At 39.5% G+C, this 26,791-nt stretch overlaps 1 protein-coding gene and 1 pseudogene across 1 annotated transcript; one reads left to right on the top strand and one right to left on the bottom strand.

The window, feature by feature from the left end:
* Window positions 1-201: 201 nt before the first annotated feature.
* LOC25496759 (putative pentatricopeptide repeat-containing protein At1g12700, mitochondrial) lies at window positions 202-1,244 on the top strand (annotated as a pseudogene).
* Window positions 1,245-6,694: 5,450 nt separating this feature from the next.
* Window positions 6,695-15,025, bottom strand: LOC112420047 (uncharacterized). The gene is made up of 5 exons (XM_039827110.1): window positions 11,370-15,025; window positions 9,198-11,073; window positions 8,219-9,110; window positions 7,771-8,053; window positions 6,695-6,815 (listed from the first exon to the last, which is right to left on the bottom strand). The coding sequence occupies exons 1-5, from the start codon at window positions 15,023-15,025 to the stop codon at window positions 6,695-6,697; spliced, it is 6,828 nt and encodes a 2,275-aa protein (XP_039683044.1).
* Between the last annotated feature and the right edge of the window lie 11,766 nt (window positions 15,026-26,791).

The raw sequence follows: 26,791 nt of genomic DNA, 5'->3' as shown, positions 1-26,791 counted from the left end.
ATATATTAAATTACTTTATGTTAAAACCATGGATTTGGAATCATTATTGCTATAAATATGTTTTCTTACTATTTAAAGTATTTTTTAGAATGACCACAAACTGAGATCAAGACATCCTAAAACTTAGCAGATGAAGAACAAGCAATGTTTCCTTCTTCTTCATAAATTCAACGTCACAATAATGTTTCATTATTCAACAAAATGTTTTTGAGGTACTGTGTTGTTCCTGTTTCTCTTTTTCTTCCCAAAAATTTTAATCCTTTTCAATTTCTAAACAACACTCATTTCTATTTCATTCCTTCTTTTTCCTTATCCTCTTCTTCAACTTCAACCAATGATGTTGATAATGCTGTTTCCATGTTCAATCACTTGCTCCATAAGAATCCCACTCCACCTGACATCAAATTTGGTAAGATTTTAAGTTCCCTCGTCAAATCCAAACATTACCACAACGTTGTTTCCCTTTCTCAAAAAATGGAATTTGTGGGAATCAAACTTGACTTAGTCAATTGCAGCATCCTCATCAATTCTTTCTGTCAATTGGGTCACACCCCTTTTGCTTTTTCTGTTTTGGCAAAGATTCTCAAAAACGGTTACGAGCCAGATACCATAACCTTCACTACACTCATCAAGGGTCTTTGTCTCAAAGGTGACATCCATCAAGCATTGCACTTTCATGATAAGGTTATTGCGATGGGATTTCATTTGGACAAAGTTGGTTATGGAACCTTGATTAATGGCTTGTGTAAAGTTGGTGAAACAAAAGCAGCCCTTGAATTGCTCCGACGAGTTGATGGAAAATTGGTAAGGAGGGAGTGAATCCTGCTATTCAAAGTTACAATATCTTGATTAATGGGTTTTGTAAGATTAAAAAGGTCGATGAAGCCATAAATCTCTTTGAAGAAATGCATTGTAGAAAATTAATTCCTGATGTGGTAACTTACAATTCCCTTATCGATGGTTTGTGTAAATCTGGAAAAATCTCTTATGCTTTGAAGCTAGTTGATGAGATGCATGATAGAGGTCAGCCACCTGATATAATTACTTAGAGTTCTATATTGGATGCTTTATGCAAAAACTATCAGGTTGACAAGGCAATCACATTATTAACAAAATTGAAAGACCTGGGAATTCAACCAAATATGTACACATACACCATTCTTATTGATGGATTGTGTAAAGGTGGAAGAGTAAATGATGCACAAAATATTTTTGAGGATCTTTTAGTCAAGGGCTATAAGTAACTGTCAACACATATACCGTTATGATTCAAATATTAGTTTTAACCTAAAGTAATTTAATATATATTGGTTCATGTACACATATCTTAGTACAAATATCTTAGTATTAAATTACTTTTTGCATATGCATTATTCTGATTAACTATAGTAAGATTTAGGTTACAAACCAAGCTATCTACGGTTGTGGTTAATAAGGTGTGACCTTTTGTCTTCTAGGATGAAAACCCGATTTAAACATTATTTTAGTCAAGTTACTTGTTCATTGGTTATATATTCATCCTACTTTGACTTATACACTAGTCTAATTATCTATAGTAAGAGTTAACTTACAAACCAAGCTATCTACGGTTTTGATCAATAAGGTGTGACCTTTCGTCTTCTAGGATGAAAATTTGATTTAAACAATATTTTAGTCAAGTTACTTGTTAATTGGTTATATATTCATCCTACTTTGACTTATACACTAGTCTAATTAACAATAGCAAGACTTAATCACAAACCAAGCTATCTACGGTTATGCTCAACAATGTGTGACCTTTCGTCTTCCAGGATGAAAAATCGATTTAAACATTATTTTAGTCAAGTTACTTGTTCATAGGTTATATATTCATCATACTTTGAACTTATAAACTAGTCTAATTATCTATAGTACAACTTAGCTTACAAACCAAACTATCTACGGTTTTGGTCAATGTTATACCCTGTTTTTGGACCTAAAAATACTGGGCCCAACTTCATTTCAAACTTTGTCAATTAACAAATTTCAACTGCACAGTTCGAATTGTCTCCACCTCGCAGTATTTTCAATCACAATTTTACCTATGTTTTTCTTGCATAAAACCTTTCAAAATGTCTTTACTTGTCTTGTAAGTCATTCAAAAGTGTCTCTGAATCATTACATTGCTTTTTCTACAGTTTATTTCAAAATTTGCAAAAAGTCATGCAGAAGGGTATTTTGGTCATTTCCTGCAGTGGGACCCATTTTCATCCTTGTGACTGTCTCTGAGTCTTTTCAAATTCATTTTTAACATTTCATCAGTAAACCCTGTTTAAATTCATTTCAAACTTGCATCTGAGTCAGTGTCAGAGTCAATTTGAGTCTGTTTAGGTCATTTTTTTTTAGCCCTAGGGGCATTTTGGTCATTTCACATAAAATTTTGGCATGGGGAGGTTACTTTGAAGTACCTCATTTAAGCCATTGGTTCGTTTTAGTCCGTTTTGTCAGTTTTATTTTTTGTTTCACTTTACGTTTGGTCAAATTTTGTTTTTTATTCAAAATTTTATTTTTAATTGCATTTTGGTCCCTCAATTGAGGTCCCAAAATTGCATTTTTGTCCAAACTGTTTTTTTATTTGTTTCATTCCAAGTTTTTTTAATTTTGCAGTCCAGTCCTTGTCATTTTCACAATTTGCAGATTGGTCCTTAAATAAAAATAGCAAGCAGCGCCCAAGTGAGCAAGTCCAGGATACGTGTCAGTTCTCCATTGGCCAAACAGTACACTTGTCAGCTATAAGAGCAACACAGTGGCATTGATTTTCACACGTTTTTCCATTCATCAAGTGCCAACTCATAAACACAGAGTCACACTCTCTCTTGTCAGTTACAAATCAAAACAGAAAAAGCTTCAACATTCATCAATGGCGTAAACCTAACCTTTTCCAGAAACAGAAACTACACAAATTCAAGCTATTTTTCATGGATTCTCAGTGATTCTTTGAAGAATCATCATCATTGAATCAGTATTGTCGCGCCATTTTTGGATGTCAAGGCCGCTTGATTGACTTTGACTCACTTTTTTACTCACGACTGAACAAATTTTTTTTAGGGGAAAAAGTTCCAAACAACCCATTTCGAAGAGATTTAGGGTTCGGGGGTTGGTTATATTTAGGGAAGGTGTTAGCACCCTAAATATTCGTAGTACTCTACGAGAACCTCTTGATTTTATTTAACTTCTTGTGCTATAACTTGCTTGCTTTTGAAAAGATGAAAATGGAATTGAATGATGAGTTGAAAAGGAAAAGAAAATTGACTTTAATTGAAGAGAAAAAAAAGGAAAATGTTTTTTAATTGATTTGGAAGGACAAGGTCCTCTGCCTACGTACCCGTGAGGGATCAAAACCTCGTAGTTCGGGGTAGAAATTGACGTTTGATTGGTTGAGTGTTTTTTATTAGTTTTGAAAAAGATTTTGAAATAAAAAGCCAAGTGGCAAATGAGAATTGATTTGTGTTTTTTAGATTGAAGAAAATTGACTTGAAGTTGAATTAGAATTGATTGGAAATTTGATTAAGAAAAATAAAATAAGAAGACGGTCACTTGATTTAAGATCAAGGTTTATTGTGAAAAGTTCTTTTTATGAATTTTTGATATTTGAATGTTTTTGTTGTTTTTGAATAAAAATATGAACATTATATAAGCAGAATGAGAAAAATGAAGTTAAGCTAAATTGTGAAATTATTTTAACATGGACCAGAATATTCTGGAGAGTAATTAAGTTAAACAAAAATAAATAAATATTAACATTTAAGTTTGGACCAGAGCACTCTGGATTAACAAAAATATAATATTAATAGTTACTTTAGGACCAGAGCACTCTGGATTAATTTAATTAACAATGACCAGAGCACTCTGGAGAATAATTATAATTAAAAAATATAATATTAACAGTTAATTTTGGACCAGAGCACTCTGGATTAATTTAATTAACAAGGACCAGATTGTTCTGGAGAATAACTAAATTGAACAAGAATATAATATTAACAGGTAATTAGGACCAGAGCACTCTGGATTAATAGAGAGAAAAATAAAAATGCATGAAAAAGAAATTAAAAATGCGGGGGACCAGAGCACTCTGGATTAATAGAGAGAAAATTAAAAAAATGCATGAAAAGGAAATTAAAAAAAAATGAGATGCTGGGGGTGTATGAGCAGTAAATGGGGGTGCAGGAAATAAAATGAGGAGGATTGGGCCTTGGGGAACAAATCTCGGCCGTTGATTTGATCAACGGCCTTGATTGGATCTGTTGAAGAAGAGGGGTATAAATACCCATTCTTTCCTTTTTCCTTCATTTTTTCTTTCTTTCTCTCTCTCTTCTTCTCCCACTCTCACGTATTCTCTCTTCTCTCTCTTCTTTTTCTCATGAAGTTTCCGGTGGGTTCCAAGAACACCACCGTGAAACTCAGTTTCCGGCGCGGCGGCCGGCGAGTCATCGCGGCGGCGCCACCGCGCCGGAGTAAAAAACGTGTCCTTTTTTATTTTATTTTTGGTCCTCTCCCTTTCTTTTCTCTCCCTCTTTCCGATTTTGTACTCAAAAATGTTCAAAACTCAACGGTTTGACCTAGATCTGAAGAAAGTAATACTACCTTTTGGTAGATCCGGTTTGGATTCGAAACCGGTGGGGGTACGTGATTCTGATGTTGTGGTTTTGGTTTCTGGAAATTTTTTTTGTGTTTAAGATTTGTTTATGAAAAATTCACGTCTGGATTGTGGTGAAAAAAAACCGGTTCGGTTTTGGGCTAGAGCGATTCGGTTTAGTGATTTTTGGTGTTTATGTGATGATTCGAAAATTGCTTGCAGTTATTGTTGTGTTGAAACATTTGTTACGGTTGGAATTTTCTCGTTTCTTCTTCTTGTGTGTGTGGGGCCAAGTCCGTTTTTTGCTGGTTTGGTGTGTTGTATATATAGAGCTGGAATGAGACAACCGGTTTTGTTAAAGGACAGACAAAGTTTGCCTTGGCTTGGGAACAAGGGGACAGGACATGATGTATTAAGCTGGCGTGAGCTGTTTTTTTTGGATATTATCGGACAAAACTTTTAATTTTATGGATATAATAATAACAGGAAATAGAAGAAGAGAAAAAAATGAAATGAGATAAAATAATAAAAAATAATAATAATAAAAAAGATTAGAAAAACAAATTTAAAGTTAAATAAATAACAAATGGAAATTGAGAGAAGGGGGCCCGATTCGGAACCAAATATGAGGTATTTTAAAATACCTCCCTGTCGGAATTTCGTCTGAAATAACGAAAATTCTGGTTTTTTTTAAAAATACGAATAAAATTTGGTAAAAATAGAAAAAGTGGTCAAAATTTGGGGTATGACAGATGCCCCTATTTAAGTTTCTTCGCCACGGAGATTTAAAAAGAAATCTTTAAATCAACAGGTCGAAGAGACTTAAATATTAAGTACACCAATTTTGACCGGTTGGAATGCTAAGAATGCAACGCTCATGAGCCTAATGATATGAATGCATGCGATGAAACTATGAATGCAACACCGACAAAATAGAATGACTGAGGACCAGAATGACAAGTATCACTGGGGAGAAAGAAAAACTGCATATTACCTTTAAATTGGTAAAGACGACATTTCAAGAAAGTAAACACGTGTCTATTACCTCTAGAATTGATAAAGATGACATCACAAGAAAGATAAACATATGTCTATTACCTTTAGAAATGGTAAAGACGACCCTGGAGGAAATAATCATGCCTATTACCGTGAATTAGGTAAAGACGAATACGCAAAAGAAATCATGCCTATTACCGTGAATTAGGTAAAGACGGATATGCAAAGAAATCATGTCTAATACCGTGAATTAGGTAAAGACGGATATGCAAAGAAATCATGTCTAATACCGTGAATTAGGTAAAGACGGATATGCAAAGAAATCATGTCTATTACCGTGAATTAGGTAAAGACGAGCATGCAAAAGAAAGTAATGTCTATTACCGTGAATTAGGTAAAGACGGGCATGCAAAAGAAAGTAATGTCTATTACCGTGAATTAGGTAAAGACGGGCATGCAAAAGAAAGTAATGTCTATTACCGTGAATTAGGTAAAGACGAGCATGCAAAAGAAAGTAAATCATGCCTATTACCGTGAATTAGGTAAAGACGAATATGCAAAAGAAAGAAATCCTGCCTATTACCGTGAATTAGGTAAAGACGAATATGCAAAAGAAAGAAATCCTGCCTATTACCGTGAATTAGGTAAAGGCGAATATGCAACAAAAAGAAATCCTGCCTATTACCGTGAATTAGGTAAGGGCAAATATGCAACAAAGTAAATCATGCCTATGACCGTGAATTAGGTAAAGACGAATATGCAAAAGAAAGAAATCCTGCCTATTACCGTGAATTAGGTAAAGACGAATATGTAAAAGAAAGAAATCCTGCCTATTACCGTGAATTAGGTAAAGACGAATATTTAGCGGGACCTGCCCCTTGAAATTAACTAGTGGCAAACTTTGAAACATACATATTGAGGATGATATTCTTATGACATACAAGAGAAAAAAGACATTGGGTAATAATGCAACCATGTATGAATGACATTTATATACATGCTATGTATGCATGAATGAATGAATATGACTGATACTCGAATGACAGTATAGTGTTAAGACTGTTGAGACAAGGTTGGGCAGGTCCAAAAAGAAGTGGCTCAACATCACAGCACAAACACCCATAAATCTTCAACGGGAATACCATTACTAGAGATGAGCCAAACATTGTCGGGGTAGAACCCTTCAAACAAACCATTGGTGGGATAAAGCCCAACGATCTTAACACTGATACAGTTTAGCTCAAAAATCAAAACACTAGCCGAAGTCGCCATTTCTGAACTGAAACTGAGGTGCTTTTGCAAGCTTATGCTTCAAATAGTCATTGTTTTTCTTTTGGTATTCTTTTCTTCTTTTTTTTTCCTTTTTTAGCAATGACTATGTCCATACAAATGAATCTACATGCTTTTGAATCGAATGTTGACACATGCTTCTATGATACATGAATTAAAGATAATATATTTGTCATCATTTTGTTCTTTTCCAAAAGAAAACATAAAGATTTTTAAAAGAATTTTCAAAGTTTTTACTTCAAGTTTTAACAGTAAAAATGGAAGAAAATTTGCACATAGAATAAATATGAATTTCAAATAAAGGGGCACAGGCTCGAGTTGATTTAAAAGAAATGGTAACCAGCTAAAGCATGGCACCACAGATTACAAAATGTGGACAATGGTAATTAATATGGGGAAGGTACATTGAACATAATAACCGCTACTTTCTCTAACAACTTTGAATTCCATTGCCTATGATGCTTTGATATCGGAGAACTTCTGACAGCTAAAGTGCCCCAAGTGAGTGATGTTTCATCTGATGCAGTTACTTTGTCATAATCCTTAACTTTTGCATAGATCGCCCTTGTGGGTTTCAACCTATCAGGATAATCCCTTTTTTTTTATGTCTCTAACTTTTGCATGGACCGCCTTTTCGGGTTTTCAGTCCATCGAGACGCTCTTTTTTTTTTGTTTAGGACGCCCTTTCGGGTTTTCGACCTACCGAGCTATTCTTTTACATATATATCTAGACAAAGTATTTCTTGACTGCATCAGAATTCACAGGACGAGGTAACTCCTCTCCATCCATAGTTGTAAGAATTAAAGCACCACCAGAAAAAGCTCTTTTCACCACATAGGGACCTTCATAATTAGGTGTCCACTTTCCCCTAGGGTCTGGTTGGAAAGACTTGATACTCTTGACCACCAGGTCACCTTCTTTAAATTCACGGGGTCGAACCTTTTTATCGAACGCTTGTTTCATCCTTGTCTGATATAGCTGTCCATGACATAAAGCAGCCATGCGTTTTTCCTCAATCAAATTCAACTGATCATACCTATTTTGACACCATTCAGCCTCTGACAGCTCAGCTTCCATCAAGACCCTCAATGACGGGATTTCAACTTCTACCGGAAGTATCGCTTCCGTCCCATATACCAAAGAAAAAGGGGTTGCCCCTGTTGAAGTACGTACTGAAGTACGATAACCATACAAAGCGTAGGGCAACATCTCATGCCAGTCTTTATAGGTAACCACCATCTTCTGCACGATCTTCTTAATATTCTTGTTTGCAGCTTCGACCGCACCATTCATCTGAGGTCTATAAGGAGAAGAGTTATGATGCTCGATCTTGAAACCATCACATAATTCCTTCATCATTTTATTGTTCAAATTTGTGCCATTATCCGTGATGATCTTGTTGGGAATGCCATAACGGCATATGATATTGTTCTTGATAAATCGGACTACTACTTGTTTGGTCACATTGGCATAAGATGCCGCTTCGACCCATTTGGTGAAGTAGTCAATAGCCACTAGTATGAAACGATGTCCATTGGAAGCTTTTGGTTCGATTCGACCAATCATATCAATGCCCCACATAGAGAACGGCCATGGAGAAGAGATAACATTGAGCATAGACGGTGGAACATGAATCTTATCAGCATAAATTTGGCACTTGTGGCACTTCTTGGCATAATGATGACAGTCAGCATGCATCGTTATCCAGTAGTAGCCTGCTCTCAATGCCTTCCTAGCCGTTGAATATCCACTAGAATGAGTCCCGAACGAGCCTTCGTGTATCTCATGCATTAATAAATCTGCTTCACGTCGGTCCACACATCTGAGCAAAACTGAATCAAAGTTTCTTTTGTACAAGACGTCTCCACTCAGGAAGAAATTGCCAGACAATCTTCTTAGAGTTCTCTTATCTTTACGGGATGCCCCAGGAGGGTACTCTTGAGTTTGAAGAAATACTTTAATATCATGAAACCACGGCTTATCATCAAAAACTGCTTCGGCTACAAACACATAAGCGGGCCTATCAAGGAACTTGACACTGATTAGAGGCATGTCGTTGCCTCGATTCACCTTGATCATTGAAGATAAAGTTGCTAGGGCATCTGCCATTCGATTCTCATCCCGAGGAATGTGGTGCAACTCTACCTTGTTGAAGAAGGTCAATAAACGTCTGGCATAGTCTCTGTAAGGTATCATTCCAGCATGGTGAGTTTCCCATTTTCCTTTGATCTGGTTAATCACAAGAGCTGAATCTCCATATATTTCAATATTTTTAATCCTCAAGTCAATGGCTTCTTCAATGCCCATGATGCAAGCTTCATATTCTGCAATATTATTCGTGCAATCAAACTGGAGTCTTGCAGTGAAAGGGATGTGAGTACCTTTAGGAGTAAGGATAACTGCCCCTATTCCATTACCAAAGACATTGACGGCTCCATCAAAAATCAAACCCCACTTAGAGTCTGGATCAGGACCTTCACCAAACAACGGTTCATCACAATCTTTCATCTTTAAATACATGATCTCTTCATCTGGGAAATCAAACTTGATAGGCTGATAGTCTTCAATTGGTTGATGAGCCAAATGGTCAGCAAGAACACTACCCTTGATGGCTTTCTGAGTGCGATACATAATATCATATTCAGACAATAACATCTGCCAACGAGCAATTCTTCCTGTTAACGCCGGCTTCTCAAAAAGGTACTTGATCGGATCCATTTTGGATATCAACCAAGTAGTGTGGTAAACCATGTAGTGACGGAGACGCTTAGCGGCCCATGCCAAAGCGCAACAAGTTTTCTCAAGCATAGAATATCGGGACTCACAATCAGTAAACTTCTTACTCAAGTAGTAAATGGCATGCTCTTTCTTTCCAGTTTCGTCTTGTTGACCAAGCACGCAGCCCATAGAATCATCCAACACAGTCAAGTACATGATCAACGGCCTTCCTTCAACTGGAGGGACAAGAATCGGAGGTTCTAACAAATACCTTTTGATGCTATCAAAAGCTTTCTGGCAATCTTCCGTCCAAACGATCCCCTGATCTTTACGGAGTAACTTGAATATCGGCCCACATGTGGCAGTCATATGGGAGATGAATCTGGAGATGTAGTTCAATCTTCCCAAAAAGCCTCTAACTTGTTTCTCTGTCTTTGGAGCCGGCATTTCCCTGATAGCTTTGACTTTGTCGGGATCTACTTCAATACCTTTCTGACTGACAATGAAACCCAAGAGCTTGCCAGATCTAACACTGAAGGTACACTTGTTAGGATTTAATCGGAGTTTGTACTTTCTCAACCGTTGAAACATCTTTAACAAATACTCAACATGTTCTTCTTCAGTGCCTGACTTGACAATCATATCATCCACATATACTTCAATCTCTTTATGTATCATATCATGGAATATTTTAGTCATGCCTCTCTGGTAAGTGGCGCCAGCATTTATCAATCCAAATGGCATTACTAAGTAGCAGAAAGCGCCCCATGGCGTGATGAAAGACGTCTTTTCTCTATCTTCCGGAGCCATCTTGATCTGGTTATACCCGGAAAACCCATCCATGAAGGAGAACACCTTGCATCTAGCAGTACTATCAACCAATACATCAATGTGAGGTAAAGGGAAATCATCCTTCGGACTAGCTTTGTTCAAATCCCGATAGTCAACACACATTCTGACCTTACCATCTTTCTTCGGAACGGGCACTATGTTGGCCAACCATTGAGGATATTCAGAGGTAATCAAGAAACCTGCGTCAATTTGCTTTCGCACTTCCTCTTTGATCTTGAGAGCCATATCTGGATGAGATCTTCTTAACTTCTGCTTGACTGGAGGACACTCGGGCTTTAGAGGCAAACGATGTTCAACAACATCAGGGTCTAACCCCGGCATGTCTTTGTAGGACCACGCAAATATATCATCATACTCTCTGAGAAGCTCAATTATCCTATTCTTGACAGATGCCTCTAATGACGTTCCAATCTTAATCTCTTTCCTATCTTCCTCAGTACCCAGGTTGATCGATTCTATTTCTTCCTTATGAGGCTGAATGGCTTTTCTTTCTTGTTCTAACATCCATCTGAGCTCATTAGGAATCTCTTCATCCTCCTCTACCCAAGCCTCATAAACAGGGAACTCCCAGTTGGGCGGAAGCATAGGGTCACTACGTTCAACGGGCTCACTTATGCTTAGTCTGCATATGATTCATGATTGATTTTTAGCAAAAATAGTGGATGCAGACCTTTGAAATTGATTTTTTTTTTTTTTGTTTTTTTTTTTTAAAGAAAAAAAAAACAAGTTTTTGATTTTTTGTATTACCATTTTTTAGAAAAAGCACTAAAATAAAATAACGGTCGTGATAGAAACGACAATTTTTATTAATACTGAAAACAACTTAAAGTAAAAACAAACCCTGCAAGATTTCACTTTCGTCTGGGGTAGGATGAAAGGAGTTTTCTTAAAAAACAAAAACAAAGACAAACACATTACTTAGAAAAAGGTATCGCAGAAGGGATGTCAACAGCAATCCAGTTGCAGCAATTTCCATCAGGAGTCACAAAGTCAGGTGCCACCTCTTCTGATTGATCTTCCAAAATTGCATTAGTCTCAGGTGGTGTATTAATGAATCCGGCACTGTGAAAAGTGCCCCTAGTTGGGTCGAACACCACTTGCTTATTGCCAGAGAAACCCAAACCTTCTTTGCGCTTGTTCTCGGGCAACTGTACTAATTGCCCCCAGCCTTCCGCTTTTCCTTCTTGGATTACTCTCTGAGCATCCCTTAGAGAGGCCATGCATGTTTCACCTTTTGTAGTACCGCTTTCAACCGAGAACCCTTGGAATGACGTTCCATCCGGACTTTCACCACCAATGAAGGAAAAGGACGACAAATGGCTAACCAAAAGAGCTGATTCCCCACTCACTGTAACAAGCTTTCCATGACTCGCAAACTTTAGCTTTTGGTGAAGAGTGGATGTTACTGCCCCTGCTTCATGAATCCATGGTCTACCAAGTAAACAGCTGTAGGAAGCTTGAATATCCATTATCTGGAACGTAACTTTAAACTCTTGGGGCCCAATAGTGATATGTAAATCTATTTCTCCCCACACCGTCTTCCTGGATCCATCAAATGCCCTTACCGACACGCAACTGGGCCTAATAAATCCGTCTGAATACGTCAATTTATCAAAGGTTGTCTTCGCCATTACATTGAGGGAAGAACCAGTGTCTATCAAGACATTGGACAGAGAATCTGTTTTGCACATAACAGAGATATGTAAGGCCATGTTATGATTTTTCCCTTCCACTGGGAGATCTTCATCACTGAAACTTAGGTTGTTGCATGCAGTCACATTTCCAACAATGCTCCCAAATTGACCCAAAGTCACATCATGGTCTACATAGGCCTGATTCAACACTTTCATCAAGGCTTCCCTGTGAGCATCCGAGCTTGTCAATAGCGACATGATAGAAATCTTGGATGGAGTCTGCAACAACTGGTCCACTATTTTATAATCACTTTTCCTGATCAGTTTCAAAATTTCATCATCATCGGTTCCACTGGGTTGACCCACACTTTTACCCTTGCTAGGATCCGGTATTGGGCCTGACTCTATCACCGGAGCTTTGTTCTTTGCTCGTACAATGGCCGGAAGAATACGTCCACTTCTCAGAATTTGACTACTCTCAGCAATGTTATCTACCGAAGTTGAAGGACTCAAAAGTTCCCCTTTACCATCCTCTATTCCTGCAGATTCGTAGCTATATGGAATAGCCTTCTGCGAGAAGAACAACTCGGGTTTTGGCACACAAATTGCTAGAGGATTGACAACCATCTTGGCGTTGTCTTTGAATATCGGAGTAACAACACCAATTGGTTTCACCCTATCCTTAAACACAGGAATTACAACACAAATACTTTTATCTTCTCTTGTGACAACCAGCTCTCCTCGATCCATTAACCCTTGTACATCATTTTGAACTTGAATGCACCCGTGGGGATCCGCAGAACACACCTCACAATTGATATGATCGTGGCTAAACATACCTACGTTACACATCTTCACATGCATTGGAACCATCGGGGTTCTGACATCTTGAGCGTTGGTGACGAGATCATCTTCCTGATAATTCTCAATCATGTTAACGGTCGGCCCATGAGGTGGTAGAGGGTTGTTTGGAGCAACAGGGTCAGGGTCATTGAAGGATAAGTCCTTGTTGTGAATCAATCTTTGGACTGCGTCTTTGAGAGGGTAACAGTGCTCAATGTCGTGCCCTGGTGCCCCTTGATGGAATTCACAAGTAAGGTCTGGGCGATACCAATGAGGTAAAGGGTTCGGCACCGGGGGACGTGGTTTAACTTGAACAAGACCCCTAGCGAGCAGGGAGGGTAACAAGTCTCCATACAGCATAGGGATAGGAGGAAATTGATTTCTTGGAGGGCGAGGCTGACGAGGCTGTGGTTGTTGTGGTGGAGGACGAGGCTGACGAGGCTGTTGTTGTTGTGGTGGAAGGGGATAGTATGGTTGTTGGTAAAACGGTTGTGGCTGATAAGGTTGTGATTGATATAGTGGTGGATAATATGGACGGTGGGCTTGAGGCCTTTGTGGTTGATAGTTTGGGTTTTGTGGAGCTGGGATGGGTGATGGAATATTAGCAACATAGGGGTAGTTGAGGTATACAGGTTGGGATCCGCCATGAGCCACCATGCCGACCTCTTGAGGATTCTTCTTTGGGTACCCATTTCCGAACTTCCTATTACCATTGGATGACCCGCTTGTCAAACTTCCTGAATAACTACCTGAAGAGGCACCATCTTTACTACCCCGTCCCTTACGGACCCATTCTTCGATACGAACACCCGCGTCTACCATGTCGGTAAACTTCTGTGAAGCACAAAGAAGCATCTTCTCTGAGTAGAAAGGGCTCAGAGTCTCATAGAACAGATCAGCCACTTCTCTTTCTTCCAAAGGCGGACGAATTTGAGCAGATTTCTGAATGAAGCGCTGGGCATACTCTTTGAAAGATTCCTTATCACCCTGAGTCATAGCTTGCAGCTCTTTCCGGTTAGGGGCCAGATAAGAGTTATATTTATACTGCTGGATGAAGGCATTAGCCAATTCCTCAAAAGTAGTGATACCCTTCAAATTCATATACCATGTGAGTGCGGGACCAGCCAAACTGTCCTGAAAACAGTAGATGAGTAGAGGTTCATTCTTCCTATGAGCCGTCATCCTCCTAACATACATGATTAAGTGAATTTCAGGGCAAGTATTCCCCGTGTACTTCTCAAAGGTCGGCACTTTAAATTTAGGAGGTATAACCACATCCGCAACCAAGCAGAGGTCATTCAAATTATGGCTAAACACTTCCTTACCCCGGATACTCTTCAACTCTTTATGTACCGCATCGTACTTTTCTTCTAAGTTACCCACTCTATCATCACCAGCCACACTATTGGAATGGTACACTTGTTCCTCCTCTTGCTGAGCAGCATGCACGAGGGGTCCGGCATAAGTCATAGTAGCCTGAGGAAAAGGCTGGCCGGTCTGGTAGAACGGTGTTTGTTGCTGGCCAAGAGGGAACTGCATTTCCGGCGCATTATGACGAAAACCTTCATTAGTTGCGAGAGGCATGCCCCACGGGTAGCCTGGCGGCATACAGTACTGAGGAGGGAAAGAGAAACCGGAAGGTCCAACGGGATGGAAGCCTGAATTGTACATGTCAGTCACCAAAGGTTGTGTAGTACCAACAGCTGCGGTGGAACCAGTAGGAATTGGTTGTGAAGCATCAGCAGAAGTAGTAGGAATTGGCTGGATTGCAGGAGAACCAGCAGACTGAGAAGCTTCAACATGTGCCTGAGTGGTCTGAGCATTTTGCGCTTGAGAGGCTTGTGCCTGTGCGGCCATCATGTCAATCATCATTGCGGTTATCTTCTCCATACCTTCCTTGAGGTTACTAACCTCCTCCCTAAGGTCACTGTTCTCTTGTTCATCAGTTGCCATCTTCTTCTTGATGTATGCTCGAGTACGGTGAACACGGGTAGGTTTGTACTGAATACGCCGGGCCACTTTGCTTTTTTCTGAGACAGAAATGAGGAGAGTATGAGACTTGGTTTTGACACTTTTTATGAATGCAATATGATGCATGATGTTATGCAAAAAACATTTTTGTTCATCGAAGGACTTATAAAAGTAATTTCGTAAACATTATAAAAGATAGAGGATACATTGACAAGATAATTCCCTTTCAACAAACTGAGCCAAGGGATAGACTCCAAAGTACATAAAAGAAAGCGAAAACAGAAAAGATAAGAACATTTTGGGAAATTCTTGAGCCCCTGAAGTAGATTACTCCTCGGAATCTAAATGTGGACCATTAAAGAGATCCATGCGCCTCTTTTTTCTCCCAGGACAAATCTTGTCGAGAAAATCCTCCTTCTTTTGGATAGAGGCTTTCAGCTTAGAGTTTTCATTCCTTTCCCTGCGATTGGCTTGAATCTGCTGATCCAGTAGGTTTTTTACCGTATCATACTCTTGTTTCTTTTTGCGGTACTTCACTTCCCACATGGACCTCTCACGCCTTTCAATGTCCAACTGTTTTCGGTATCCTTCCAAGGACTCAGGAGGTAAAGGTAAAGGTATATCTGAAATGGTTGAGGTTACAAGCCTTTGGCGAGGGTAAGGCATCTTCCATTTATTAGCCCGATCGATGACCCATTGGACATAAACTTCATGGGCGATAACCGACCTCTTTCCTAACAGATTTCTATCTTTCCTAACAATGGAGCACCAAGCTTTCTCGAATTGTGCTTTTTGATTTGCATCGTCCTCTTTGTAGAGGAAGAAGTCCCTATCTAGGATGAGGTATACGGGCTTCATTTCCATATAATATCCAAACTGTCGTCTAGCTAGAACCGGGTTGTAGCTAATTCCTCCACGCGTACCAAGAAGAGGTACGTTGTTGAAATCCCCACAACTGTCAATGACAAACTCAGGGTTACAAGTTGGGTTAAACCAAACTATGTCGTTAGGGGTGAGGGTCATGAGCTTCTTAGACCAAGGGAGATACTCTGGTCTAACCTTAGGGCGAGGTAAGTGTGAGGTGATCCAGATGTGGAGTAGAGGTGCACAACAAATGATGGTTCCACGCTCTTTATCAGTGCGCTCATGGATGGAAACATAAGCGTCGGCAAGCAAGGTAGGAATCGGGTTTTGGGTTAGAAAGATTTGGATGGCATTCATGTCGACAAATTTGTCAATATTCGGGAAGAGCACAATACCATAGATGAGCAAAGCAAGGATAGCCTCAAAAGTATCGGTCTCGGATCTTTCAAAACAAATGGTGGCTTTTTGGTAGAGGAAGTTGTAAGGTAGACATTGGATACCGGCTCTGGTGATGAATTTGTTCTTTATATCAGCTATCTCAAGGTGAAGGGCATTTGCAATGGCTGGGATTTTAGGACCGGGTTCAAGACCATGGAAGGGTACTTGGTCGAGTACTGGTAAACCGACCCAGTGGGAATATTCTTCAAGTGTGGGAACAAGCTGGTAATCCGGGAATGTAAAGCAATGATAGAGTGGATCATAGAACTGGACTAAAGTGTTAATGAGCCCCTCATCTACATCCGTCCTAAGAATATTGAGCAGATATCCGTACCGGTTTCGAAAGTGTTCTGGATTCTTCACCATCCCCCCTAGCTTTCTTAAGCTCTTTAAATCTGGTTTCTTGAATTTATACCTGTGAGTTCTCCTTACAGCATTCTCCATATCTACGATGTTTACAACAAGGTTATATAAGTCCTTCGATGTTTAATGAATGGGAAAAAAAAAAAAATTATGCATGTATGTATGTTTATGCTAGAAAACATGGTGAGGTTGAGTCCATAAAGTTGGAGTCAAGGGTACAATGCTATTTGGTAAGGACTATGGTTTAAATTGTACTTGTATCACAGGTTCTACCAAGTTCCCAAAGTCTACAACCCCCTCCAAATTTCATTGGGTGACGGGACAACACCCGGTCCAACAACGTTTGTAGGAAAGTCTCGTTTGAGTGTAGCGTCGCGTGTCGACTAATTCCAAGACAACACTTGGTTAGCCACCGCACTACGTCCTAAAAGCCAAAGATGGGTTAAGGGTTACTAAAGGTCCTTAGCTTCAATGGAAACTTAAAAGTAATAAAGTCTAAACGTGACATCACACGCCGACATATATCACTTTAAGCTCCTCCGCTAAGTGTGGCCATATCACATGTTCCAAAACACGAGAATACTCTCGGAATGTCACTATGATTCCGCCACTCCTATCTTATATTTCCCTCAAGCCCGGGTTAGGACTTATCTCACCACTCACATTTAAGGAAAAAAGAAAGAAAAAGGGAAAAACATATATACACATATTTTCATCTTTTTTTTGATTTTTTTTTTTTAGCAAGCAATAGCACAAAGAATTAAATAAAGCCAAGTTAGGCTCAACCCTCTTAAGAAGAATCCCCAGTGAAGTCGCCATTTCTGTCGCGCCATTTTTGGATGTCAAGGCCGCTTGATTGACTTTGACTCACTTTTTTACTCACGACTGAACAAATTTTTTTTAGGGGAAAAAGTTCCAAACAACCCATTTCGAAGAGATTTAGGGTTCGGGGGTTGGTTATATTTAGGGAAGGTGTTAGCACCCTAAATATTCGTAGTACTCTACGAGAACCTCTTGATTTTATTTAACTTCTTGTGCTATAACTTGCTTGCTTTTGAAAAGATGAAAATGGAATTGAATGATGAGTTGAAAAGGAAAAGAAAATTGACTTTAATTGAAGAGAAAAAAAAGGAAAATGTTTTTTAATTGATTTGGAAGGACAAGGTCCTCTGCCTACGTACCCGTGAGGGATCAAAACCTCGTAGTTCGGGGTAGAAATTGACGTTTGATTGGTTGAGTGTTTTTTATTAGTTTTGAAAAAGATTTTGAAATAAAAAGCCAAGTGGCAAATGAGAATTGATTTGTGTTTTTTAGATTGAAGAAAATTGACTTGAAGTTGAATTAGAATTGATTGGAAATTTGATTAAGAAAAATAAAATAAGAAGACGGTCACTTGATTTAAGATCAAGGTTTATTGTGAAAAGTTCTTTTTATGAATTTTTGATATTTGAATGTTTTTGTTGTTTTTGAATAAAAATATGAACATTATATAAGCAGAATGAGAAAAATGAAGTTAAGCTAAATTGTGAAATTATTTTAACATGGACCAGAATATTCTGGAGAGTAATTAAGTTAAACAAAAATAAATAAATATTAACATTTAAGTTTGGACCAGAGCACTCTGGATTAACAAAAATATAATATTAATAGTTACTTTAGGACCAGAGCACTCTGGATTAATTTAATTAACAATGACCAGAGCACTCTGGAGAATAATTATAATTAAAAAATATAATATTAACAGTTAATTTTGGACCAGAGCACTCTGGATTAATTTAATTAACAAGGACCAGATTGTTCTGGAGAATAACTAAATTGAACAAGAATATAATATTAACAGGTAATTAGGACCAGAGCACTCTGGATTAATAGAGAGAAAAATAAAAATGCATGAAAAAGAAATTAAAAATGCGGGGGACCAGAGCACTCTGGATTAATAGAGAGAAAATTAAAAAAATGCATGAAAAGGAAATTAAAAAAAAATGAGATGCTGGGGGTGTATGAGCAGTAAATGGGGGTGCAGGAAATAAAATGAGGAGGATTGGGCCTTGGGGAACAAATCTCGGCCGTTGATTTGATCAACGGCCTTGATTGGATCTGTTGAAGAAGAGGGGTATAAATACCCATTCTTTCCTTTTTCCTTCATTTTTTCTTTCTTTCTCTCTCTCTTCTTCTCCCACTCTCACGTATTCTCTCTTCTCTCTCTTCTTTTTCTCATGAAGTTTCCGGTGGGTTCCAAGAACACCACCGTGAAACTCAGTTTCCGGCGCGGCGGCCGGCGAGTCATCGCGGCGGCGCCACCGCGCCGGAGTAAAAAACGTGTCCTTTTTTATTTTATTTTTGGTCCTCTCCCTTTCTTTTCTCTCCCTCTTTCCGATTTTGTACTCAAAAATGTTCAAAACTCAACGGTTTGACCTAGATCTGAAGAAAGTAATACTACCTTTTGGTAGATCCGGTTTGGATTCGAAACCGGTGGGGGTACGTGATTCTGATGTTGTGGTTTTGGTTTCTGGAAATTTTTTTTGTGTTTAAGATTTGTTTATGAAAAATTCACGTCTGGATTGTGGTGAAAAAAAACCGGTTCGGTTTTGGGCTAGAGCGATTCGGTTTAGTGATTTTTGGTGTTTATGTGATGATTCGAAAATTGCTTGCAGTTATTGTTGTGTTGAAACATTTGTTACGGTTGGAATTTTCTCGTTTCTTCTTCTTGTGTGTGTGGGGCCAAGTCCGTTTTTTGCTGGTTTGGTGTGTTGTATATATAGAGCTGGAATGAGACAACCGGTTTTGTTAAAGGACAGACAAAGTTTGCCTTGGCTTGGGAACAAGGGGACAGGACATGATGTATTAAGCTGGCGTGAGCTGTTTTTTTTGGATATTATCGGACAAAACTTTTAATTTTATGGATATAATAATAACAGGAAATAGAAGAAGAGAAAAAAAATGAAATGAGATAAAATAATAAAAAATAATAATAATAAAAAAGATTAGAAAAACAAATTTAAAGTTAAATAAATAACAAATGGAAATTGAGAGAAGGGGGCCCGATTCGGAACCAAATATGAGGTATTTTAAAATACCTCCCTGTCGGAATTTCGTCTGAAATAACGAAAATTCTGGTTTTTTTTAAAAATACGAATAAAATTTGGTAAAAATAGAAAAAGTGGTCAAAATTTGGGGTATGACAAGTATCTTCGCAATTCAAGGTGCGAATTCGCCAAAGGCAAACTCCAGCACCGATCACGAAGATACAGTGAGGAAGACGAAGAAGAAAGAAAGATAATGAAGGTTTAAACCGGCGAAGAAGACGATAAAGCAAGAAACCAGCAGGAACACCGGTTTATTTCCGGATTCAAAGCCAAATCACGTAGCATCAGAGATTGAAGTTTTCCAAAGAATTTCTCCATTAAAGGTTTCAACCAAAACCTTAGGTAAAACTCATAATCTTTTTCAAAAGCAATATCACTGTTAAACCTAAAAATCACGCAAGCAAAACAGATCCAAAATTTCCAGAATTCAAAGCCAAAACCGTAACCGTAAACACAAAACCTAGATCCATAAGGATCTAAGTTTTGAAAGCAAGAACAAACATCAAAGAGGTGTTAAACAACGAAATGATGTAGATCTTCAAGGATCTAAACGTTATCTTTCAAAAAATCAAAATCAAATTCAAAGCCGTACGGCAAATTTCCAGATCTACATCGTTTCGACTTGAATTTGAAAAAACAACTGCTGGATTCGTGTTTAGGGTTAAAGGACGAATCAAATGAAGTAAGAATCTTTGAAATCTGGAAATTTAGGTCACCGGAAACTGCATGAACTCGCCGGAGAAGATGAAGTTTCCGGCGGACCTTCAAGGTCTCCGCCGTAGCTTCATCCTCGCCGGCGGCGAGGTTAGTGAGAGGTGAGAGATGAGAGAAGAGAGAAGAGTTAGAGAGAGAATGAGAGCAGCAAAATGAAATAAACCGGAGCTCCTTCCTTTTTATAAGCCAGCGAACCGGACCGGTCCAGTCCGGTCCATTCCCCTTTGATTCCTGGCCGTTTGATCTAGGGTTTCAGAATCCTGGATCAATCGTATGGTTCCTGTGCAACCGGATCTTCTAGTGTATTGGGCCTTTGGTTTGGGCTTTGTTCTTTTACGTTTTTGTTTGTTTTCCTGCTATTTGCACCATATTTCTTTGCTGTTTGAACCCCTGCATGCTTAAAATTTTCTCCAAAAAATCTCCAAAAATTATCACATGTTTCTTGATATTTTCTTAGTGTTTTTATGACATTTTTGAACATTAAGGATCTATGAAATTTTTGTATAATTAATTCATAGCATTTTAATTCTCTTTGAATTATTTGTTATGAATTCTTCTTCACACATTTGTCCTTGATGTGAGAATATGTGATAAAAGCTACTTGATGTGTTAATATGAGAGATTTGTGCCTATAATTTCATGTTGATTTGCTGTTTTGATTTGGTTCATGAGTGCTTAATTTTATGAACAATATATGCATATTTTGAAAGATATAAGATGCCAAGTTTGTTCTAGAAAATATGGCATGAGACCATGCTTGCATGCTTCCAATAATTCCATGCTATAACTTGAGATAAAGAAAACACTTTCAAAATTTGTTAAAGCATGAGAATTAGAGGCCAAGAGTGCTTTAGGTTTCATACCTAAGTTTTTAGGGTTTAATGTCATTTTGTTAACTTTTTGTGCCATCTTGCATGCTTTTATTTCTTAGTACTTGTTATGTTTTTTCTTTTCACTAACAAGTTTATTTCCATATTTCATGCATCTCATTTAGCACCCCCTCCACCTTCTTTAGCCTGGCATTAATTTTTACAAGTTTTAATTCATTTTAGAGATGTAATTTGTCATCATTGTTTTGTAGCTTGGCAAAGGGGCCATAGAATGTATTTAGGCAATTTTTGTAATATGGACTATGGACACTATGACGCACCGACACGCACACACTCACTTTAGATGTATGCATAGGATTGTATGGTTAGATAAGCGCTTAGGTTTCAAACACTTAGAGAAAATCCATCTTTTTTCAAAAAAAAAACAATTGAACTTCACTTCAAAAATTTTCATAATAAGTATGAAGTCAACACTTCATTTTTTCCCTTTCTTTTTTCTTAAGAAAAATTCAATTCATCTTAACCATTTAGACTTTCTTTCTAATCACTAATCAAACCTCACTTTTTTGCTAAATCTAATGCTCATGAAGCCTCCCAATCTCCTTCTTCAAAACCATTTTCAAAACTTAAAATCAAACAATTAAAACAAAAACAAGTTTTTTAGCAAGAACTACGAACGGTTTTGATCCCTTAAAAGGGTACGTAGGCAATGAGTCAAAACTCATCCAAGCCGAAATAAAATTAAATTCTACTTCTTCTCACCCCCATTCTTAACTAAATAAACCTCCCATTTTCAAAAGTAAGTAAAAATAAGTGTGAATATAGACTTAGGAAAACGGCTCCTATAGAGGACTATAGTTACTCCGGGTGCCTAACACCTTCCCGTAGTAAAACCGACCCCCGAACTTAGAATCTAAGGGTTTTTTCTCAATTTTGCCCTTCCCAAGAAAAAATAGAGAATATCAACGGTCAAAAGGTTCAAGTCCAATTAATGGCTTGGCACCCAAAAACCATGATAACAGAAATGGCGACTTCACTGGGGACTCTTTTTAGCGGGTCGCGCCTAGTTTTCCTTAGTTTATATTTACACTTTATTTTATTGCTTACATATGTGAATATTTGTTTACTTTCATTCAACCTGTGGGGTGAGAATATCAAAAGTCCTAACCCGGGCTGAGTGAACTTATGTTTAGGTAGAGATATAATCGACAATTCGATCCGGGGGTTGCCTCGTGTATTGGATTATGCGATCAATCTCACATAGCTGAGGCATTTTGAAGGTGATATTGTCGGCGTGTGTTGTCATGCTTAGGCACTTCACTTTCAATTGTTCGACGAAGCTATGAACCGTAGTTACCAAACCCATCCTAGCCTTTTTAGGACGTAGTGCGGTGGCTAAATTGAGTGTTGTCTCAAACTTTAGTCGTCACGCGATACTACACTCAAACTAGACCTTCTCACAAATAATCATGGAACGGGTGTCGTCCTGTACTACCATGATATATGTGAGAGAGGTCGCAGTTTGGGAACTGTGTTAGAACCTTGGTTACTACTATCCAAAGCCTTAGTTCACCGGACGCCGTGTCCATCCGTGGCCCCGTTACTTTGAATCTCAACCCACATTGTAACTAAACAACACAATCATGCATACATGCATTCATGCATAAACATTTTTTTCATGCATTCATCGAAGGGTTTAAACAAATGGAAATTTTTGTAAATAATCACAGGTATGAAGAAGACTAAGTGCTACAAGTTCAAGGAAGTGGATTTGGTTAGTTTGAGAGAGTTGGCACTCAAGGTCAAGAGTCAAACAGGGTTCCGACTCCGATATGGGGGATTGCTTACTTTGCTCCGAACCGATGTGGACGAGAAGCTAGTGCACACTCTAGTGCAGTTTTATGATCCAAGCTTCCGTTGCTTCACTTTCCCGGACTTCCAGTTGGTTCCTACTCTCGAGGCTTACTCCAATCTAGTAGGTTTACCTATAGCCGAGAAGACGCCTTTCGCCGGTTCCGGGATTTCTCTTACTCCTCTGGTTATTGCTAAGGATCTCTACCTCAAGACTTCCGACGTCTCCAACCATCTTATTACCAAGTCTCACATCCGGGGTTTCACTTCGAAGTATCTTCTTGATCAGGCTAATCTCAGTACTACTCGTCAGGACACACTCGAGGCTATTCTTGCTTTGCTTATCTACGGGCTCATTCTCTTCCCGAACCTCGACAACTTCGTGGACATGAATGCTATCGAGATCTTTCATTCCAAGAACCCGGTTCCTACTTTGCTAGCGGATACCTACCACGCCATTCATGACAGGACTCTCAAGGGCCGTGGGTATATTCTTTGCTGCATATCTCTTTTGTATAGGTGGTTTATTTCGCACCTTCCGAGTTCCTTCCATGACAACTCGGAGAATTGGTCCTACTCGCAGCAGATTATGGCCCTCACTCCTAATGAGGTTGTCTGGCTCACTCCGGCCGCTCAGGTGAAGGAAATCATTATGGGTTGTGGAGACTTTCTCAACGTACCTCTTCTTGGTACTCGTGGAGGAATCAACTACAATCCCGAGCTTGCTATGAGACAGTTTGGTTTCCCTATGAAGTCGAAGCCCATCAATCTTGCTACATCTCCAGAGTTCTTCTTCTACACGAATGCTCCTACCGGACAAAGGAAAGCTTTCATGGATGCTTGGTCCAAGGTTCGAAGGAAGAGTGTGAAGCATCTAGGTGTGAGATCTGGTGTTGCTCATGAGGCCTATACTCAGTGGGTGATAGATCGAGCTGAGGAGATTGGTATGCCTTATCCAGCTATGAGATACGTGTCTTCATCCACTCCGTCTATGCCTCTACCTCTACTTCCCGCGACTCAGGATATGTATCAGGAGCATCTAGCCATGGAGAGTCGTGAGAAGCAAGTGTGGAAAGCTCGGTACAATCAAGCCGAGAATCTAATCATGACTTTGGATGGTAGAGATGAGCAGAAGACTCATGAGAATCTGATGTTGAAGAAAGAGCTAGCTAAGGCCCGGAAGGAGTTGGAAGAGAAAGATGAGCTGCTTATGAGGGATTCCAAGAGAGCTCGAGGACGACGAGATTTCTTTACCAGATACTGTGATTCAGATTCCGAGTCCGATGATCCTCCGACTACTTCCTATGCTTGAGGGCTTCATCTGTTTATCTTGATTCTTTCTTTTGAGAACGCTATGTAGTTTTGATTATTTGCAAAGATTTCTAATTTGTTTAAAAATCCTTCGATGAAAAAAAATGAGTCTTTCGCATTTGCATTTGCATATCATGCATCATATGCACCATGCATTGGTCACAAAGGCTTCCAAGTGCTTACCACCTCCTGGTTTCTCTGCCACAGTGTGAAAAGTGGCTCGTGCTCAGAGGGTTTACGAACCTGATAGAATTGATCGAACCAGAGAATATAGAAGAAAGAAAAGGGCTATGGAAGAAGAGAACACACAGCTTCGTACTGAATTGGCGTCTTTAAGGGAGGAATTGGCCAAAGCTCATGATGCTATGACTGCTCTGTTGGCTGCTCAGGAACAACCAGTTCCTGTAGTTTCTACAGCTGCAAATGTGACTCCTACCGTAACAACTGATCCCCGCTCTATCATGCCATCCGGGTATCCTTACGGGCTTCCGCTGTACTATACTGCTAACACAGGGGCAGGGACCTCTGGTACTACCAACAATGGCCCGATCCCAGGGGCAAACTTAACTCCTGTTAGTACCGCCTTGACTCAAGCTGCAACAACTGTTACCGAACCTATTGTGAATACGGTGCCTCTGTTTGTTCATGCTAATGCGCACCACGGGAGTATTGCCACGACCGGAACTATGGAAGAGAGAATGGAAGAACTTGCCAAAGAGCTCCGACGGGAAATTAAGGCCAACAGGGGAAATGGAGACCCCATTAAAACCCAGGATCTCTGTTTGGTATCGAAGGTAGATGTTCCAAAAAAGTTCAAAGTCCCGGAGTTCGACAAATATAACGGGCTGACTTGTCCTCAAAATCATATTGTCAAATATGTCCGGAAGATGGGCAACTACAAGGACAATGATTCCCTTATGATTCATTACTTCCAAGACAGTCTGATGGAAGATGCTGCAGAATGGTATACTAGTCTGAGCAAAGATGATGTCCACACCTTTGATGAGCTAGCCACCGCTTTCAGGAGTCACTACGGGTTTAACACTCGATTGAAGCCGAACAGGGAGTCCCTCAGGTCCCTATCTCAGAAAAAGGAGGAAAGTTTCCGTGAATATGCGCAAAGGTGGAGAGGGGCAGCTGCCCGTATCACTCCTGCTTTAGATGAAGAAGAAATGACCCAGACATTCTTAAAGACCTTGAAGAAAGATTATGTTGAGAGGATGATCATCGCTGCCCCGAACAACTTTTCGGAGATGGTCACTATGGGAACCCGTCTTGAGGAAGCCGTCAGGGATGGAATCATTGTGTTTGAGAAAGCTGAATCTTCTGCAAGTGCGTCGAAGAGGTATGGTAATGGACACCACAAGAAGAAAGAAACGGAAGTGGGGATGGTGTCAGCTGGAGCCGGTCAATCCATGGCTACCGTTGCTCCTATCAATGCAGCTCAAATGCCTCCGTCATACCCATATATGCCGTATTCTCAGCATCCGTTCTTCCCACCGTTTTATCATCAGTACCCTTTGCCACAGGGCCAGCCTCAAGTGCCCGTCAATGCAATTGCCCAACAGATGAAACAACAGTTGCCGGTTCAACAACAACAACAACAACAGCAGCAGCAGCAATATGCTAGACCAACTTTTCCTCCTATACCAATGTTGTATGCAGAACTTCTTCCAACCTTACTCCAGAGAGGTTATTGTACAACTAGACAGGGCAAGCCACCACCTGATCCGTTGCCTCCAAGGTTCAGGTCTGATCTCAAATGTGACTTTCATCAAGGTGCCTTAGGTCATGATGTCGAGGGGTGTTATGCTCTGAAGTATATCGTGAAGAAACTCATTGATCAAGGGAAGCTGACTTTTGAGAATAATGTTCCACATGTCCTTGACAATCCTCTTCCAAATCATGCCGCTGTGAATATGATCGAAGTGTGTGAGGAAGTTCCTAGACTTGATGTCCGCAACGTCGCAACTCCTCTGGTGCCTTTACACATCAAGCTGTGCAAAGCTTCTCTGTTCAGCCATGATCATGCCAAGTGTCTAGGATGCCTTCGTAATCCTCTGGGTTGCCATTTTGTTCAAGACGACATCCAAAGCTTGATGGATGATAATCTTCTGACTGTCAGTGATGTTTGCGTGGTCGTGCCAGTTTTTCACGATCCGCCTGTCAAGAGTGTACCTTTGAAGAAGAATGCCGAGCCTTTGGTGATAAGGTTGCCAGGACCAATTCCTTATGTTTCGGACAAGGCAGTGCCATACAAGTACAATGCTACTATGATAGAAAATGGAGTAGAGGTGCCTCTAGCCTCTTTTTCCACAGTAAGCAATATTGCCGAAGGGACTTCTGCAGCGCTAAGAAGCGGGAAGGTCCGTCCGCCGTTATTTCAGAAGAAAGTAGCTACGCCGACCATTCCACCAGTTGAAGAAGCAACTCCA

Source organism: Medicago truncatula, chromosome 6 (assembly GCF_003473485.1).
Source record: "Medicago truncatula cultivar Jemalong A17 chromosome 6, MtrunA17r5.0-ANR, whole genome shotgun sequence".
NCBI classification, from domain to species: domain Eukaryota; kingdom Viridiplantae; phylum Streptophyta; class Magnoliopsida; order Fabales; family Fabaceae; genus Medicago; species Medicago truncatula.
Note: the sequence above shows the minus strand (reverse complement) of the source record. Positions and strands in the feature narration are given on the sequence as shown.

Coding starts and splice junctions, on each gene's coding strand:
- LOC112420047 (XM_039827110.1), bottom strand. CDS start 15,025: ATGCATCATATTGCATTCATAAAAAGTGTCAAAACCAAGTCTCATACT. Junction 11,074..11,369: donor TCTGCGATACCTTTTTCTAA/GTAATGTGTTTG, acceptor AATCATATGCAG/ACTAAGCATAAGTGAGCCCG. Junction 9,111..9,197: donor ATAATATTGCAGAATATGAA/GCTTGCATCATG, acceptor GTGATTAACCAG/ATCAAAGGAAAATGGGAAAC.